The sequence below is a fragment of the Apodemus sylvaticus genome, chromosome 9 (assembly GCF_947179515.1).
Source record: "Apodemus sylvaticus chromosome 9, mApoSyl1.1, whole genome shotgun sequence".
Classification (NCBI taxonomy): Eukaryota; Metazoa; Chordata; class Mammalia; order Rodentia; family Muridae; genus Apodemus; species Apodemus sylvaticus.
The window spans coordinates 24,054,799-24,071,314 of NC_067480.1; the positions used below are offsets into that span (position 1 = coordinate 24,054,799).

General features: G+C 51.7%; 1 protein-coding gene across 1 annotated transcript; it reads left to right on the plus strand.

The window, feature by feature from the left end:
* Positions 1-13,107: 13,107 nt before the first annotated feature.
* Gbx2 (gastrulation brain homeobox 2) lies at positions 13,108-16,259 on the plus strand. Its single transcript, XM_052192564.1, has 2 exons — positions 13,108-14,064; positions 15,098-16,259. The coding sequence occupies exons 1-2, from the start codon at positions 13,542-13,544 to the stop codon at positions 15,619-15,621; spliced, it is 1,047 nt and encodes a 348-aa protein (XP_052048524.1). The 5' UTR covers positions 13,108-13,541; the 3' UTR covers positions 15,622-16,259.
* The last annotated feature ends 257 nt before the right edge of the window (positions 16,260-16,516 follow it).

Genomic DNA, 16,516 nt, shown 5'->3' on the forward strand with positions numbered 1-16,516 from the left:
CGCATGTCTTTTCCAGCTTTCACCAGCTATGCCTGGTTACTGCTTGTTATTTGATCACATTGGATTCACAAGCACACAGGCGAGGCTCTCCTCTGCCCTCAGCGCTGAGGAAGTGGACCTCTGCAGGTGTAGCATTCCCTGGACAGAGGGAAATGGTCACAGCTGGACCTCGACACAGTCCAGAGCCCAGGGACAATTAGTATACAAGCAGGCACTATGAGATATGCTCATTTGAAATTCTAGGTGCAGCATTAGGCATCTTGGCAGAGCGCAAGTGTCAGTTTAATTTAAAGACAGGTGATAATCATGGATTCCACACAAACTGCAGAGAAATGAAAGGCATAGGCTTTGTAGATCTAAGGGGCCCTGCTAATCCCAGCAACTGTGTATCATCAAATTCCCAGCCTCTGAGTTAACCCTCGGGCACATGGGGGGGGTGGGGCGGGGGAGGCTGTTGAACTTGTTCTGAGAACACCTACTACTAAGGGACACCAAACAAGTTGTTCACTTCCTAGAACCTGGGGTGCTAAGTGTTCTTTGGCTATTAAAATCCACCCCAAGACCACATGATCCACCCCAAGACCACATGATAGGCTAGGAAAATCAGATTTTTTTTTAATCCCATTGCTTCAAAGATAAATTAGAAGGCAGAGCGGGCACAGGCACCGCACCATGTCTGGTGATTCACAACTGCCTGCATTTCCAAGGGATCCCAGGCTCTCTTCTGGACCTCTAGAGGTATCTGTACTCATGACACCACACTTACACATAATTAAAAATAAAAATAAATCTTTTTTAAAGGTTAATTATTTCCAGGTGAAGCTGCAAAGTCTAAGCATTTCCATTCTGGTCAATACGCCATCTTCGCGCCGGGACTTAAGCGTCATCTACCCGCATCAAAAGATTCTGAAAACTCTAGGATTTGTCTTGACTTTTCCGGTCCTTCAGTGATGACATAAATATTCAGTTGTTAAATAGCTACACTGAAATAAGCCCAGAGTCCCTTGAAGGATTGCAGAGCTGGGGAGCGTCCTTCTCGTCGAGTCCTGCAGGTGGCGCCATTAGCAAACTCTCTCACCCCGGCCCTCCGGCCTGCTCCGCCCACAGTGGAGACAGGAAGAAAACTCCAAGCGGTTTAACCTACCTGCTGAGGGGAAGCGAGCCCGGGAAAAATGATAGATCCACAAAGTACCCTATAGAATCGCGACTTTAAAAATAAGTAATTCATATATTGATCGTGGAATTGCTTGATTCCTTTGTATTAAACATGCACGTTGTCTAGGCGAGGTATTTATAAATAAATATGATTTTCAGTTGACTTTTTTATGGTGCTATAACGACAGCCCGATCCTCATTTGTGTGTTAAACGTGTGCTTTAACAAAATTATACATTCCCCATTGTAATGTAAGTGGCTGGGCTTGCTGCTCGCATCTAATCTCCCAGAATCGTGTTTCTGCAGCCCTAAGACTCTTTGCTTAATCACTCCAATAAAAAGAGTAGATTCTTTTGTAATGCAATTTGTAAGCAGTAAACAGAATTGAGAGCACAGTATTGCTGTTGAGCGCATTTAATGCCTGGTTTTAATTTGGTGTGTAATTATTCATTTGGTAGGCACTTCCCACCCCCCTTCAGATTTCCTTTCCCCTGCTCAGAAGAAAGTTGGTGAGTCTGAAAAACAGGGTTTCCGTGTATCTGATGTAAGCCGGAGTTTGATGCAGTAGTATGAAGAGAACATTTGTTTTAATCTGCTAAAGACAGGAGGTCACATTAACGAGTAATACAGGCACATAAAAATGTGATTACGGCTTCTAAACAGAACGCAGTAGGCTCCTAGTTAACACAATGAGATTTCTAGGAAGTGATGCATACGTTCCTCAAAAAATGACACATTTCTCACGTTCTATTCCAATTAAATTACTCAGGCAGCTAACAGCGACGAGCGCAAAACACGGGGATCAAATGAGGGTTTTCTTCTGGTAACTGTATCTCTGTGAAAGTATATTTTTATGAGAAGCCGTTAATATTAAGCTATTATTTTTCAACTGCGCTGGAAGGGATGTCTTGAGTCTTTCTTGTCTCTAAAGAGCCTCCCCCTTTGTCTCCCGGGTTTGCTAATAGGAACAGAGAGCCTCTCGGCTGGGTACCGCCTCCACCCGAGTCCTTGGAATGAAAAAAAAAAAAAAAGCTGGGGGAGGGGAGGGGAAGAGGGACTGTGTGTGTCCCTAGTGTCAGTGGGGCTGCCCAGAGGCCTGCATTCGTAGGGCTCCGGACCTGGGAGATTCATCCGCTCCCCGCGGCGGCGCCGGCTGAAGCTGGGGAAGCGGAGCTTGCACGCACTCGCGCTCCGCGAACACGCGGGGAGCGCTCTGATCGCGCATCCCAGGCATCGCGCTCTTGAGCGCCCCAGGCCGCGGGGGGCGGGGAGGGGGCTTCCCTGGGCAACACCGGGATGAGGGTGACGGAGGGGGTCTCCCAAAGCCTGAAGAGCCCCTGCTGGAGGGTCTGGGGTGGAAGGGTCCAGCCCAGCCTCCCGTGGTCCCGATCTGCGAGGTGGGGTGTCCCAGCTGCGCCCAGGCCTCGGGAACAGGGTGTCAGAAAGACAAAAGGAGGCGACGCTCGCGCCTGCAGAGGATGACGGCGGCGAGCTTCGCGCTGGGGTTGGGGAAGAGCTCGGAGCACAGCGGCGGAGCCACCCTAAACCGAAATGCGATTTGAAGTCCTAATGAACTTGATTGCGTGAACATTTATAATCCCCCATGGCCCTAAATGAAATCAGATATAATCAGAAGATACGGGGAAGGGGGTGTTTACAGCCGACGCCGGGCGGCCGCGGGACGGGGAGATGCGGCCCCGGTATTGATGTCGAAAATGATGGATAACGCGGGAATGGCAAATATACTATTTGTCTAATGGCTCGGCAATTAAATTCCCCTGTAAATGACCCATGCCTCATTTCATCCTAATCTATGGAATTTTGATTGAATTCGTCAGCTCTAATTGAAAAATACTGCACTTTAATGCCTGCATTGCAGTTTCGGGACGAGAGTGGTTTTAATGAGACGGTGCCCCTCTGACCCGGGAATATTCCAGACTTTTATTCGGAATTTAAAGCCAGAAGATTGCTCAACTGAGCCCTGTGATTTCCTCTCTGCTATCCGCGTCCATCCATCTCCAGATGCGATTTAATAAACGCACTTGAGGATAAATGTGTCCCCAACCCTCACTTGCCTGGTGGCACCCAGTGGGGGAGGCGACTTGCTGGTCAGGGCCTGAGGTCTCACTGGAAGATGGGGAAGAGAGCCGCCCTTCCCCCAGGTACCCCAGCCAGGCACAGCGCCTTCTTGAGACCAAACCCAGGTGCCCTACCTGGAGGAGGAGGGCCTACTGATAGCGAGCCCCCCACCCCTTCTCAGAGACAGACGAGGTCCCAAAGCGCTTTATATGCAAATGGCGAGGCAAAGCCATCCTTGAAAAATTAGCTACTTGCTGAAGCATATTTACTAGATTGAAATGAGTTAAAGAGAAACATTTTACGTCGTGTAAATGACATAATTGAGCCGCATTAAAACTGGGATGTTTGCTCCTTTCCAAAAAAAAAGAAAGAAAGAAAAGAAAAGAAAAAAAGCAGAAAGAAAAAGAAAGGGAAAGAAGGAAAAAAGCTGAGGAGGAGAACAGAGGTAAATAAATGTTCCGTTGGAAATGAAGTGTGTGCTTTTCAGAGACCGACCTAGTATCCAGTACTGGCAGCCTTGGCGGGAGCCCTCCTCTCCTTGACAACCCGAGGGTTGATTCCCACCGCGGTGGGCAGGGGGCGCAGTCGAGTCGGGGGTCACGTGACCACACACACACACACACACACACACACACACACACACGCGAGGCTGGGCGGTGGGCGAGGTCAACTCGGTCCTTCCAAGGTCCTCCGGCCCCGCCCCTCGCTTCTCACCCCGCCTCCCCTCCTCCGGCATTTCAAACAGGGTGGCCAGAGGAGGTGGCGCTGGGGCGACCGAGGATGGAACACAGCAGGAGTATGGGGTGCCCGCCCCTGCCCCGAAGACCAAGGTATTTGAGGTTTAGCAGCCTAAGAGTTTGCAGATCTGTTATTTTAAGCGAATGAGACAGGACCTAGGAGCCATCTCCCCCAAAGGCAGAGACTCGTGCTCAGGCGAGGCTAAACTTAATGACAGGAACAGACAGCAGGGGCCGCTCCGGGGGCAGCAAAGACCTCTGCGCCTGAGTCTGCACCCCAGGATGCGCCTGCCTGGGCGGGGGCGGAGCTTCGGGGCCTCTCCCTCCACCACCACGTTGTGGGTGGTTAAATACCAGGCTGTATCCCGGACCATTTGGTGGCCTGAGATGTTTTTTAAGGCCTTGCCCTCTCACTGACTAGAGGCGCACACAGCACTCTGTAAAACCCGGCCTAGAGGTGGGACTCTCCTCCGTAAGCTATGCTCACCAAGAGCCACTGTGGAAAGACATCTCGCCAATGCGCAGGACAGACGCAGTACAATACACACGACACACTGACCCAACAACTGTACCAATTATCCCTGTTGAGTGACATTGTCAGGCCACTGGTAAGAGTGCAAGCCGGAATGCTGGCCCATTATGCAGATGGAACCGCAGAGGCTGGGTGAGGTCAGCTGCCCACCCAGGATGCACAGGCCCAGAGGGCAGACGTTTCATACCAAGCTGCTTCCAGGACCTGCTCAGGAGAATCTTACATAGAATTTACAGGAAGTCAGAGGGATTTCTACCAGCACATCCTAAATCTGGCCTTTCCTACGCCAGGTGCGAGCACGGAGGTTTGTGATACAGGCATCTCTTGTGGCCTAGTCGTTTTACATAAAAAGAAATTGAGACTATTTTTTCTTGCCCAACTGTAGACATAAATAAAACCGATGCCTCTGCCTTTGCGGTCCCAGGAGGACTCTCCTGGGACCTTCTGCTTCCTGGAAGCACAAAACCCCAATGGCTCTAGCCAGGTGCCATTGCGTGTGAGGTCCATAGGGGGCGCACTGCACACCCGTGTACTCTCCATCATAAAACTGCTTGTTGAGTCTGCAAGGTGGCTCACCCAGTAAGGTGTTTGCAGCCAAGATGGATGACCTGACTTTGATTCCCAGGACCAATAGGAAGAGGACCAACCTCCCAAGGTGTCATCTAATCCCTATATGCAAAATAAGCAAACAAACAAATAAATGTAAAAGTAGCTGCTCACTAATTCACCAAAATCTACAATACACACTGGTATCCTGTTTGCAGATATGAAATACCTCAAGATGATTAAAACTAAAATCCTAATGTGGGGCAAGAGAGATAGCTCACTGGTTGAGATTGCCCGCTGCTCTTCCAGAAGGCCCAGGTTCAATTCCCAGCACCCACACGGTGGCTTACTCCAGTTCCATGTGACATGACGCCCTCTTGTGGACGCTGAGGGTACCAGGCACGCTCTAGGGAGACAGATATCCTTGCAGGCGAAACAGCCATATGCATAAAATAAAATATAAATAACTAAAATACAGATGAGAAAATAGACTTATGCAATAAATTGTTTGGCTTGATCTCTATAAAAATGTAATATCCAAAGAGTTTTACAATATATTGAATAAAATCTGTTTAGCACTTGCTTTTTTTTTTTTTTAAGTTGAATTTAAGTCTCTCTCGTCTTAAGGTTTCTGATTATTCCTTGATGTGCTGTGGCCTAAAGGGTTTTACAAGAAACTGGGGTTAGACAGTTATAATAGTCAAGATATCACAGGAACCAATTCTAAAACACTCAGATTCTATAAATAAATAAATAAATAAATAAATAAATAAATAAATAAAAGAAGCAGGCATGGGGTATAAAGAGGAAACAAGAAGCCTCGAAGGTAGAAAAAACATCAGATCTGGTCACATGGTAGCCAGTCACCTTTGTTTTCTAAGCACTGAGGTCAATGTCCCCTCCCTCACGGTCACTGTCTCAAACTTCCAGAAACAGAAGGTTTGCACAGACAGGGACAGGCTGGCTGGGTTGCTGGGCTCTGATTCATTTCCCAGCCAAGACTAGTTTGGCCCCTTTACTGAGGAGAAGAAGGAGGGCAGGAAGAAGGGGCTTCAAGAGGCCCCTGTGAAGCCCTTCTTCCTGTCAGACTGTGGGTCTACATTGCTGCTAGGCCTGGTTACCCAAAGCCTCTAAGACCACCACAGACCTCAGGAGGAGCTATGCGCTGCACTGAGCAGTGGCCTGCCTGTGGCCTGCCTGGGTGTCCTGGTGTAGGTTGTAAAGGCACTGTGAGGAGACACGACTGTCCACATAGATAATGTCCACTAAATACTAGATACTTTGTCTCATTAAGAGAAACTACCACACCCTCATCTCTCTGTGTCTCTCTGTCTCTCTTACACACAGGGAGAGAGCCAGAGACAAAGATGAGACTCATGATATTAAACCAACAATTGCTCCTAGGAAGGTGTGTGAGGGGACCAGCTCTGAAGCTGCCCACCCTCATCTGGTTGACTATAGGAACTGCCCCCTTGTCCCCCTACTTTTCATTAGCTCTGCTCCCCTCCAGCAAGTTGGTCCCCAGCCGAACAATCTCTGCGGTTCTAGGATCTGGACTCTGGTCTCCTTTTGGCTTCTTCGATCCCTGAAGTCTGGGAAATGAAGACCACACCCCTAAGGCCATGGGATCTCCTGCAGAGGCATGGAGGGTGAGGCCCTCAACATGAGGGGGAGACCTGCACTGGATCAGTTTCAGATCTCAAATGGAGAGTGGGCCTTCCTTCCCTCTAATCTCCATCCCCTGGGGCTAGTGACTGTTTTTACAGGTCTCAGCCCTCCACTGCTGGGGCCTTCCGAGGGCTGGGGCCTTCCTCTGTAAAGGTTATAGCTTGATCCCTTGAGAAACCAAGGCTGGACCTGGAAATGAAGGGTCCAAGAATCTGAAAGACACGGCAGCCAACTTGAGATTCTCATTGTTTCTGGTACGTGTTCTGGGTAGCTTTAGAGGCGCCTGCAACAGTAAAGATCTGCCCTGGATGCTTGGAACATTGACACTGCCCCAGGAGGTCTCAGAAGGAGCTGGAAGGAGCATCCTTATCCCCTGGTTCTTCAGAGCAAGCTCTCTGCTTTAAGCCTGCATTCCTCTAAAGCAGGTTAGCACTTTCCCATTTCTGATTAATATATGGTCGCCCCCTCCTGCTCTCGCCAAAGATGACAGGTTCTCTGGGAAACTTTCACTGGTCTTTCCTTGTTTGGTTTTGAAATTTTCTGCAACTCTCCTCCTGCCTCAGACTCCTGAGTGCTGGGGTTTCAGGTCTGGCTTCTCTGAGGAGTGTGCTGAAGGGACAACTGTCCTTTGGGACTTCGGTAGACTGACTGAGGTCACTGGGCCTGCTTGGATCAATGTCAGACCTTGCCAGAACTGGAATTTTCTGGTTCGGAGAAACAGAGGCCATTCATCCTTCATTCCATCTTTTCTTTCTTCTTTGTCAACCTCTAGCCATACACAACATTCATTCTCTCTCTCTCTCTCTCTCTCTCTCTCTCTCTCTCTGGTGACATCCTTTCTGGGGAGATGTTGCCTTTGCTTTGCAGCATTTCTCAGGAACAGAGGGAAACCGAGGGCCTGGTAACAGCAATCATGTTGCTTATTGCTACAGCAGAAGTTCGAGGGCAGAGTGGCCCTGATGTGGAGAACTCCGAATCTAGTGCCCTCTTGCCACAGGTTTCCAAATGACACTCTGAGGGGTGGGGGATGGGGTGGGGCGGGGCAGCAAGGCAGGTTGGCCAGGGGTTTGGGGGCAGGCTGGGAGGGTGTCCTGGAGAGCTATGGTTTGTGGTGGTGGTGGTGATGGTGGGGGAACCCTCAGGATTTAGGCTCTGGAAAAGATGTACCTAGGTCCTGGGCTGGCCCTCAGCCCCAGAGGTCGTTTCCTACGTGTCTGGAGACCTGGAATCTCACGGGGCCCATAGCAGATTCCTAGACCTATCTTCCAGCTCTTCCTAGAGCCTGCCTTGGAGGCCAATTGTCTCCAGCTCAAGTGTCCCCACCACTTCCCTACTAGAGCTGAGTCCGCAGGAGAGCTGCCAGGATGGTGATAGCCCAGGCTAAGCACCCTCTCACCCCTCGGTGCCCTCTGCACCTCTAGGCTGCCCCTCACTAGGCCCCCGGATTAGCATCTCTGTGAAGTCCTGCAAACAACGCCTGCTGTGTGAGAGATGAAAGCCTGGCTCCGGGTGGCTGGGGGGGGGGGGCGTTTGAAGTTCTGATAGGTGGGGCTGGGAGAGCAGATGGGAGATAAAGTCAGGTGAGAAGAGCCCCCCTGCTGGCCAGTGCCTTTCTCCCAAGCCTCCTCCGCTGGTCGCGGGCTCCCTAAAAGGCCTACACCCAGTTAACCTCCGCCTCTGGGCAAAAGTCCACTGGCAGGCCTTTGCAGCACGCTGCCTCTTCCCTGGCTGCCAGTCCGGGGCAATGGCACATTTGCCTCCCTTTGTGAGCTGAGCGCTTCCTGGGAGGTGCGCAGTGAGCAAGGAGTCCGGGACTCCAGGACAAACGCGGTGAGCTACTGTTGCCCCCATCCCCGCCCCCGTCACAGTCCAAGCCGTTAGGAACAAAGGGGGAAAGAACTGGAACCCCACTTTAAGTCCTCTCACTTCGGAGTCCCCACCAGGGAAATTCAGCCGAGAGTGGAGAGCGGGTAAGCTATGGATTCAAAGCGCACCAAGTATCGTCCAACCCTCACATCCGCCGGGTGAATCCAAAAGCATACAAGATAGCCCTGGTCAGCATATCCCACGAGGGCTAGCCTCGAGCACCACGCCTATGTGGCTCTCTCTGCCTGTCCTACTGCAGGCCCTAGAGGAGCAGCACAGGTGTGAAGGTCACAGTTCTCAGCCTTGGAGACCCCTTCTTTTTTTTTTTTTTTTAACAGCTCCCAGAATAAAAATAAACAGATAGTTTTTAAACCGAGGAAAATAAAAGCCCCTCCCCTTCACATTTCTGGATAGCCGTGTTTTTTTTTTTTTTTTTTTCCTCAGCTACTTTGAGGATGGGGACAAAAAACAAAGTTTTCTACATAAGAATGTTGCGGCACACACTGTCCCGGGAAGTGTTTCTTCTTCGGGGCACTTTAGAAAACCCCCTGTCCTGCTTTCTGCATGGTCAAGGAGCAGAATAAAGAAAGCAAAGACTTTTATTTTATACACCACTTGATCTTTGCTTGGGAAACTCTATTAATTGAATGGGCTTGCCTTTTTTGCCAGGTCCCCTTTATCATTATTTATGGGCTTTAAATTGTTTAAAGTTCCCTTGACGTTCAATTTACAAGTTTGGGGACTTTTTTTGTTCTGCCTTTTGTCCTGGAGAAAGACATCGTGTTGGAAGCTCTTTGAAAAGCCAAACATGAGAGGCTGGCGGTGAAAGGGAAACGGGTGAGATCCCTTTTAATTCCGTCCTGTTGCTGAATGGCTCTTTTACATAATTGCAGGAGCTATTTCAAAGCCAGCCAAGGGCTGACTTCACTTAGAACCACATGGAGTCTATTTTGGGCTTTCAGATTTAAAAAAAAAAAAAAAAAAAAAAAACTGGATAAAATAGTTTAAAAAGATGAGGCTTCAATGCTTTCTGCTACTTGCAAATTGGTGTGTCTGATGGGGGATTTTACACAAGTACCCCTTTGTAAGTATGTCTTGGGCTGCAGAAGCTCGGTGCTAGGTTAGCTAGATGTGAATCCCAATCGCCCCTCCATAAATAAAAAGCATCACAAGTTATTTCCCAACTATAGCCAAGAGATAGAAACGCGGCGATGACGGAAGCGTCAGATCACTCAAAATCCCTTTAAATAAAAAATAGCACGATTGCCAGAGAACCCCTGCCTGAAGCTTCGGTCTGAGCTACTGGCAAGAGACCCCCGCCTGTATGAGGCCGGCAGGTTCCTCCACACTCCGCAGAGACCAGACCCGAGGGAGCCCTCCCTGACCCCTGGAAGCCAGCCACACGGCCGCTTCCACCCCCAGGTAATAAGAATATTCATTTACTTGTGCGGTTCGTATTTTGTGCTTAGCTTTCACACACCTGTGTGCAAAGGCTGAATCGGACAGCCCACAAGCATGGAGCAACTTAATTACCATCACTTTTATTGAACGTCTAAGCCACTTTGTAAGTGGCTTAATACGATACTGACACTCTCTTGGCAGCAGTAAAATACCTCCGGGGCTGGGCTATCTTCATCTGTGAGGGATGCTTCCAAGAGAAAAAGTTCGCAGAAGTTAACTGGAGTTGGGGGACCCAGCTCTCCCTTTCCGCGCGCCCAACCTTTTTCCTAATTGGAGGGGGGCGGGGCTCTCCGAGCCTAGTTACTAAGATCTGAGCCCGGTGGTTTTCCCGCGCAGTGGGGCCGAGTCCTTTCTAGAAGGGCTCTGCCGTTGAGGCAGTTCGGAGCTAGGCAGGTAGGAATCCGAAGGACAGATACGCGTACCTGTCGTTCCTAGTGCATAAATCTCTTCAGCGCAGTCGGGACTCTGAAAGCCTTTGTTGTTCGCAGCCCCCAGGCGCGGAGCGTTTTTTTACGCGCGCGTAACTGAAGTGTCCGGGAATGGATCTTGTTAATCAGGCCAAAACACAAGGATCCTTTTACGATGCAAACAGTCGTTTTCTAAACAGTTAATAAGCACTAGATGAGAAAAATACTACTGCAAGCATTCGAGAAAAGCCCGCTAGTAAATAAAATTCGTATTGATGAAAAATTATCTGAACTCACTAATAAAAGATTAGCATTATAACTCCTGCAGTCAATACTTTTCGTGGCAATTTATGGACAAAATAATATGCCATCAGATTACCTCAAGTGTGTCTATAATTCAAGGGACCTCAATCTTGTTGCTGAACTTTAAGTATGGAACTATCAAAATAGTCAAAGGGATCCCTGTCTCTACCTGTCTCTGGGTGTAGTGAAGCGACAGAAGTCTCTATAACAATATTTTTTTTTACAGTGAAAATGCAAAATGGAAGGCAGAGGGGTCAGGTGAGTGGTGAGTAACTGCTCACCCAGTCCTCTCGGAGGACTCTCGGAGGCAAGCACAAAGGTCCCTGGCTGGGAATCAAGGAAGCGGTTATTCTAGAAGTGTGTGTGTGTGGGGGGGGGGGGTTAACAACAAGGTAATGGCATCAGAGACTGTCACTGTAAGTATCTCATAATAAGAGAGAGAGCATTTATTATGCTCATGAAGAAACCAGCCTTTTGCCTTGGGCTTCGATTATCTTCTTTTGTGGGCAAACAGGAGGCAGAGCTTCGGTATCCCACAGACACCTCCTTCCCGTGTATTCCAAAGGGAATTAATTTCCCCTCACACTGCCTAAGCCATCTCGAGGTCTGGGCGTGAAGTGAAGGGTCGCAATATAGGCAGCGCCCTAATGAATTCCTTTCAAACCGCCTGCTGCCGAAACCATCTATTACTGCGGCCAGCCCGGAGTGGGGAAAGGCGTTTGAGACGTCTTTGTCCGGGTGATGGAGGGGAAGGGAGGGGACACTGGTGGGGGAGGAGGGCTGCTGGCAGCCTGGCCAGCGAGTCCTCTCCTGGCCAAGAGATGCGAAGGACTCACCCTCCTCTCTTACCTCTCTGAGTGGGCAGTTGCTCTCTGGCACGACTCTTGGCCCGGGAAGATGCTCTAGCTTTGAGAAGTGCCCGGGGGACCTTGGGGTTAGAGCGGGAGAAAGAGGAAGAGCGAGATAGAAGGGCTTCAAAGAATCGGGTCGATAAATTCATAAAGATCGATTTATCTCTATTTCCCAATTAAATGTGCTTGTGATACATAACACACGTCCAACACAGGCCAACTCCCCAACCAGAGCTCCTCCGGGTGAACTGATTTTTAATGGCCTATGTAACAATGCCCTCTTTGCTCCTTGGCCCAGTGCTGTCAGCAGTTCCGGAAGGACATCTAAACCATGGAATTTGAAGATCAGGCAGGGGGACCCAAGGAAACCCTGCGCGCTTGGCAGGATCTGCCTTCACCAGGAAACGCTCCCATTTTAAAAGGAATACAAGATTTGAAAGTTTGCTTCAACATAAGAAAAGATGACCAGAAATGCCTACTTTCCTTCCGCTGCAATCCCTCCAATCTCCTAACTCCCAAATTCCCGGCTGTTTACCATTGTCGAGAACGGGGGAAATATCTTGAGGGACTCAGCTGCATCCAGCAGTCCGCAAAGGGGAACCGCGTGCCCAGGAGTCCTCGCGCTGCGCAGAGCCAGGGTGAGATCTCCCTCCGTTGCCAACGTGCTTAATTAGTGCCTATTTACAAAACGCAGCTTTTATTTGAGCAAACATCATAAAGCTTTCATCAGGATAATCTCACGTTATACAATCCAGAGGCGTCGCAAACTCCCCCCCCCCATTCCTCCCTGAAGATGGAGCAGATAAAAGACTCGCTTTATTATCATAATTATCGTGGCTGTTATTTTGGTGCACGCTGGCAAAGTGGGTAAATAGGTGCGATGATTAAGAATGTCATGAAAAATGAGCAGAGATCGCTCACGGAGGGACCAACCAGGAATGGGGGAGAGACCAGCCTGCCTGCCCGCCACCAGCGGGCCGCGAGCAACTGTGCAGCTTCCGTGTAGTGTGAGCAAGGGTTGACAGGCCCAGGCGCGCCTCTGGGAGCAGACCTGCAGAGGCAAGACCCTAAACGCAACACGGAGACCTTGCCCGGACCCTTGGCACAACCAGAGCGCCCCTGGTTAAGGTGAGAATCACACAGGGTTCTGCTGTAGCGACCATAAGGAAGTAAAACACTCCTGGCCCATCGGTGGCGGGTGCCAGCTCCAAGCCGCCTCTCAGGAGGCCTCCACGGAGATGCCACGGACTCTAGGGTCTGAGTCAGGTAGGTAGCAAGGGTCCCTCCTAAGTTTGGTCCGCGCGGTACATTGGCTCCAGCTCCCAGGCCCGCACGCTCCAACGGTGGCGCCCGCAGCCCGCTTGCGGCGGGCCTTGGGTAAAGAGGGCGGAGCCCTAATTTCGCCCCGCCTTCCCTGGAATAACAAATAGGAGTTGGCGCTCGGCCCCACGTGACAGGAGCTCGGCTGGGCAGCTGGCAAAATGTGAATGAGAAAGAGGAGCGCGATTTAAAGGTGCTGGCGGCGCTCGCCGGAGACAAGTGCGCCGGCTTCGCGCGCTTCCCAGCCGCCCGTGGGAGACGACGGACTGCGGGACGGACAGGCGGACGCACGCACCGCTGGTAGCTGAGCCGAGAGCTGTAGACGCGACGCGCGCGCGTTCCAACGGGCTAGCAGCGGGGAGCGGCTCCGGCGAACGCCAGGTTCCCCCCGCGCCCTCTCCATCCTAGGCGCACGGCCTCAACGCCCTCGGCGGCTGCACCCGCGCAAGCTGGGTATGCTGCGGGCCCCGCACTGAAGGGCGGCGGCGTCTGCGCTCTGGGTACCGCTCAGCCCCTGCCTGGAGTTCCCGGTGGTACTCCCAGCGACCGGAGGACTTCCAGGCGGCGGCGGGGCGCGGGGACTTTTCGTCTCTCCCTGGCTTCTCCCGAACGCGTCTATGAGCGCAGCGTTCCCGCCGTCGCTGATGATGATGCAGCGCCCGCTGGGGAGTAGTACCGCCTTCAGCATAGACTCGCTGATCGGCAGCCCGCCGCAGCCCAGTCCCGGCCATTTCGTCTATACCGGCTACCCCATGTTCATGCCCTACCGGCCGGTGGTGCTGCCGCCACCGCCGCCACCGCCTCCCGCGCTGCCCCAGGCAGCGCTGCAGCCCGCGCTGCCGCCCGCGCACCCTCACCACCAGATCCCCAGCCTGCCCACCGGCTTCTGCTCCAGCCTGGCGCAGGGCATGGCGCTCACCTCCACACTCATGGCCACGCTGCCGGGCGGCTTCTCTGCGTCGCCCCAGCACCAAGAGGCGGCGGCCGCCCGTAAGTTCGCTCCGCAGCCGCTGCCCGGAGGCGGCAACTTCGACAAAGCCGAGGCGCTCCAAGCCGATGCGGAGGATGGCAAAGCCTTCTTGGCCAAGGAGAGCTCACTGCTCGCCTTCTCTGCGGCCGAAGCGGTGCAGGCGTCGCTCGGTGAGTCGGCGGCGCGCGCAGCCGGAACGCGGGGACGGGCGGGAGTGGGGGCGGGCCAGCTCCGGTTCCCGCCGAGACCCTGGGGACGAGGCCGCGCCCCCGCCCGACCTTCGCGGGAATAGCTGGAGGAGTTGCGGTGATGCCCGCCGGAGCTTCCAATGGGGCATTTAAGGCCAAGCACCAAGCAGGATCATGGGGAAAGGAGGCAGGCGTTTAGCGCTCTCCTGCTAGCTGCACCAGGTCTCACATCTGGTAGCGCGTTTGGCGCGCGTGTGCACACACACACACACTGTGATGATTGAGGGTCCTTGGTGTGTTGCAACCTTAAAGAGAGGCCTATTGGGCCGTTTTTTTTCCCAGTGGTGCATATACCCAAGAGAGTCCAGACTTAAATATCTTCACTGGGTTCTCTGCTCGTCCAAGAGAACCAGATTCCTGCGAGACTGTGTGTGTGTGTGTGTGTGTGTGTGTGCGTGTGTGTGTGTGTGTGTGTGTTTACACACGCCAGGGACTATAGGGTGGGGAACTTTTCCTAAGGTGACACAAACGATCTGTCTCTAGAAAACTGCGGTCTGATGTCTGACTACTCCATTAGCTCACTCCTGCTGCTGTGAAATTGAAGCTCACTTAATTTTAGTGTTGAGGTGGTGGTGGGGAGGACCATGAACTCTCCCTTGGTCTTCAAACAGCCCTGGACCCCGGGGAAACAAAGGGAACGTTCTCTCGGGCCTCAGGTCCAAGCAACATCCTGGTACTTAAGCTGTTAGAGACCCGGAGGGTGCGCGGGAGACGTGGCAGGCAGCCCCTTGAGTGATAGTTCTGGGCAAAGGGCCGTCTGCCTCTGCTGTCTCCTCCTCTCCTTTGAGCTTTTTCTCACGCTCCCCCCACTCCTCAAAGGCCAGGAAATCGCAATGTGTTAATGTGGTAGAAAGACAATCTGCTGTGGGGGATAGGGGTGAGGTGCTCCAGTGGGAAGGGGTTGGGGAAAGCAGCGTTCAGAATGTAATAAAATGCCGTTTGGTTTTGCTTTCAGTCGGGGCTGTCCGAGGACAAGGGAAAGACGAGTCAAAGGTGGAAGATGACCCCAAGGGCAAGGAGGAGAGCTTCTCTCTGGAGAGCGATGTGGATTACAGCTCAGATGACAATTTGCCTGGCCAGACCGCCCATAAGGAAGAAGACCCCGGCCACTCACTGGAGGAGACCCCGCAGAGCGGCGGTACGGCAGGCAGCACCACGTCCACAGGCAAGAACCGGCGGCGGCGGACTGCCTTCACCAGCGAACAGCTGCTGGAGCTGGAGAAGGAATTCCACTGCAAAAAGTACCTCTCCCTGACCGAGCGCTCACAGATCGCCCACGCCCTCAAACTCAGCGAGGTGCAAGTCAAAATCTGGTTCCAGAACCGCCGGGCCAAGTGGAAACGCGTCAAGGCAGGCAACGCCAATTCCAAGACGGGGGAGCCCTCTCGGAACCCCAAGATCGTCGTCCCCATCCCTGTCCACGTCAGCAGGTTCGCTATTCGAAGTCAGCACCAGCAGCTGGAACAGGCCCGACCCTGAGGGCCCAGCCAGGGTGGACACCACCGTGGGGAAGCCCTAACACCTGAGGGAACCCGTGTCAGACTCCACTGTTTAAAGCTGAACTCAGAGACACCTCCCAGATGTGGACATCCCAAGCAAATTGAGAGTATATTCATTAGACGGGCTTAAAGGGGGATGCAGCCACACCAGAAGATACACTAAATATTTATTATACAACCCTACTTTGTACATAGATCTCTATATAGACTGGATCTCAGCTGCAGTGTTTTGAAAGGGATAGGATCAAACCTCTGTCTACTTACACTTTTCCAGATGAAACAAAACCACCACTGTCCTTCAGCGACCTCCTTCCCATACTGTCCCAAAGGTAACCGGGAGACACGAGAACACTGCGGTTTTACCTTATTATTATTGTTTGTTTGTTTCTATTCTGGCTTTTTGAGTTGAGTGCAGAGCAGTCAGGATTTTTTTTTTTCCCCAAGCAGCCTAGGGATCTGCCTTGCTCCTCTGCCTTGGCCTGGCTTTCTTTCCTGGGCTTGTATACCCTATCTGAGCCATGTCGGAAGCACGTCTCCGTGGTGTTTAATTTATTTCAATGTAGCTTATTTTCATATAAGTTATGACAATTAAACAATCTCAGTCTTGTGAATAATAAAAAAAAAAGAAGCAAGGAAAAACTATATAAGCTTAATTCTTGGGGCCTCGTAAGAGTGCCTGCCACCTGGGCACCTTGAGGGCAGTATGTGGTCAGCTAAGGAGCTTGCGACCAGGACGGACGCTGTCTGGCGATAAGCCAAGTAACACCTGAACAGGCTTTTAATTGGAGTGTAAAACTATGAGCTTAAGAAAACCTAGTTTTCATTTTAGGAATCTGGCATGTTCCCTTTTTGTATGGCCTTGCCTGGGGACTGGC

Bases quoted from the DNA above. Each gene is read 5' to 3' on its own strand.
- Gbx2 (XM_052192564.1), top strand. From the start codon at position 13,542: ATGAGCGCAGCGTTCCCGCCGTCGCTGATGATGATGCAGCGCCCGCTG. The intron at 14,065-15,097 runs GTGAGTCGGCGG...TTTTGCTTTCAG, and splicing joins AGCGGTGCAGGCGTCGCTCG to TCGGGGCTGTCCGAGGACAA.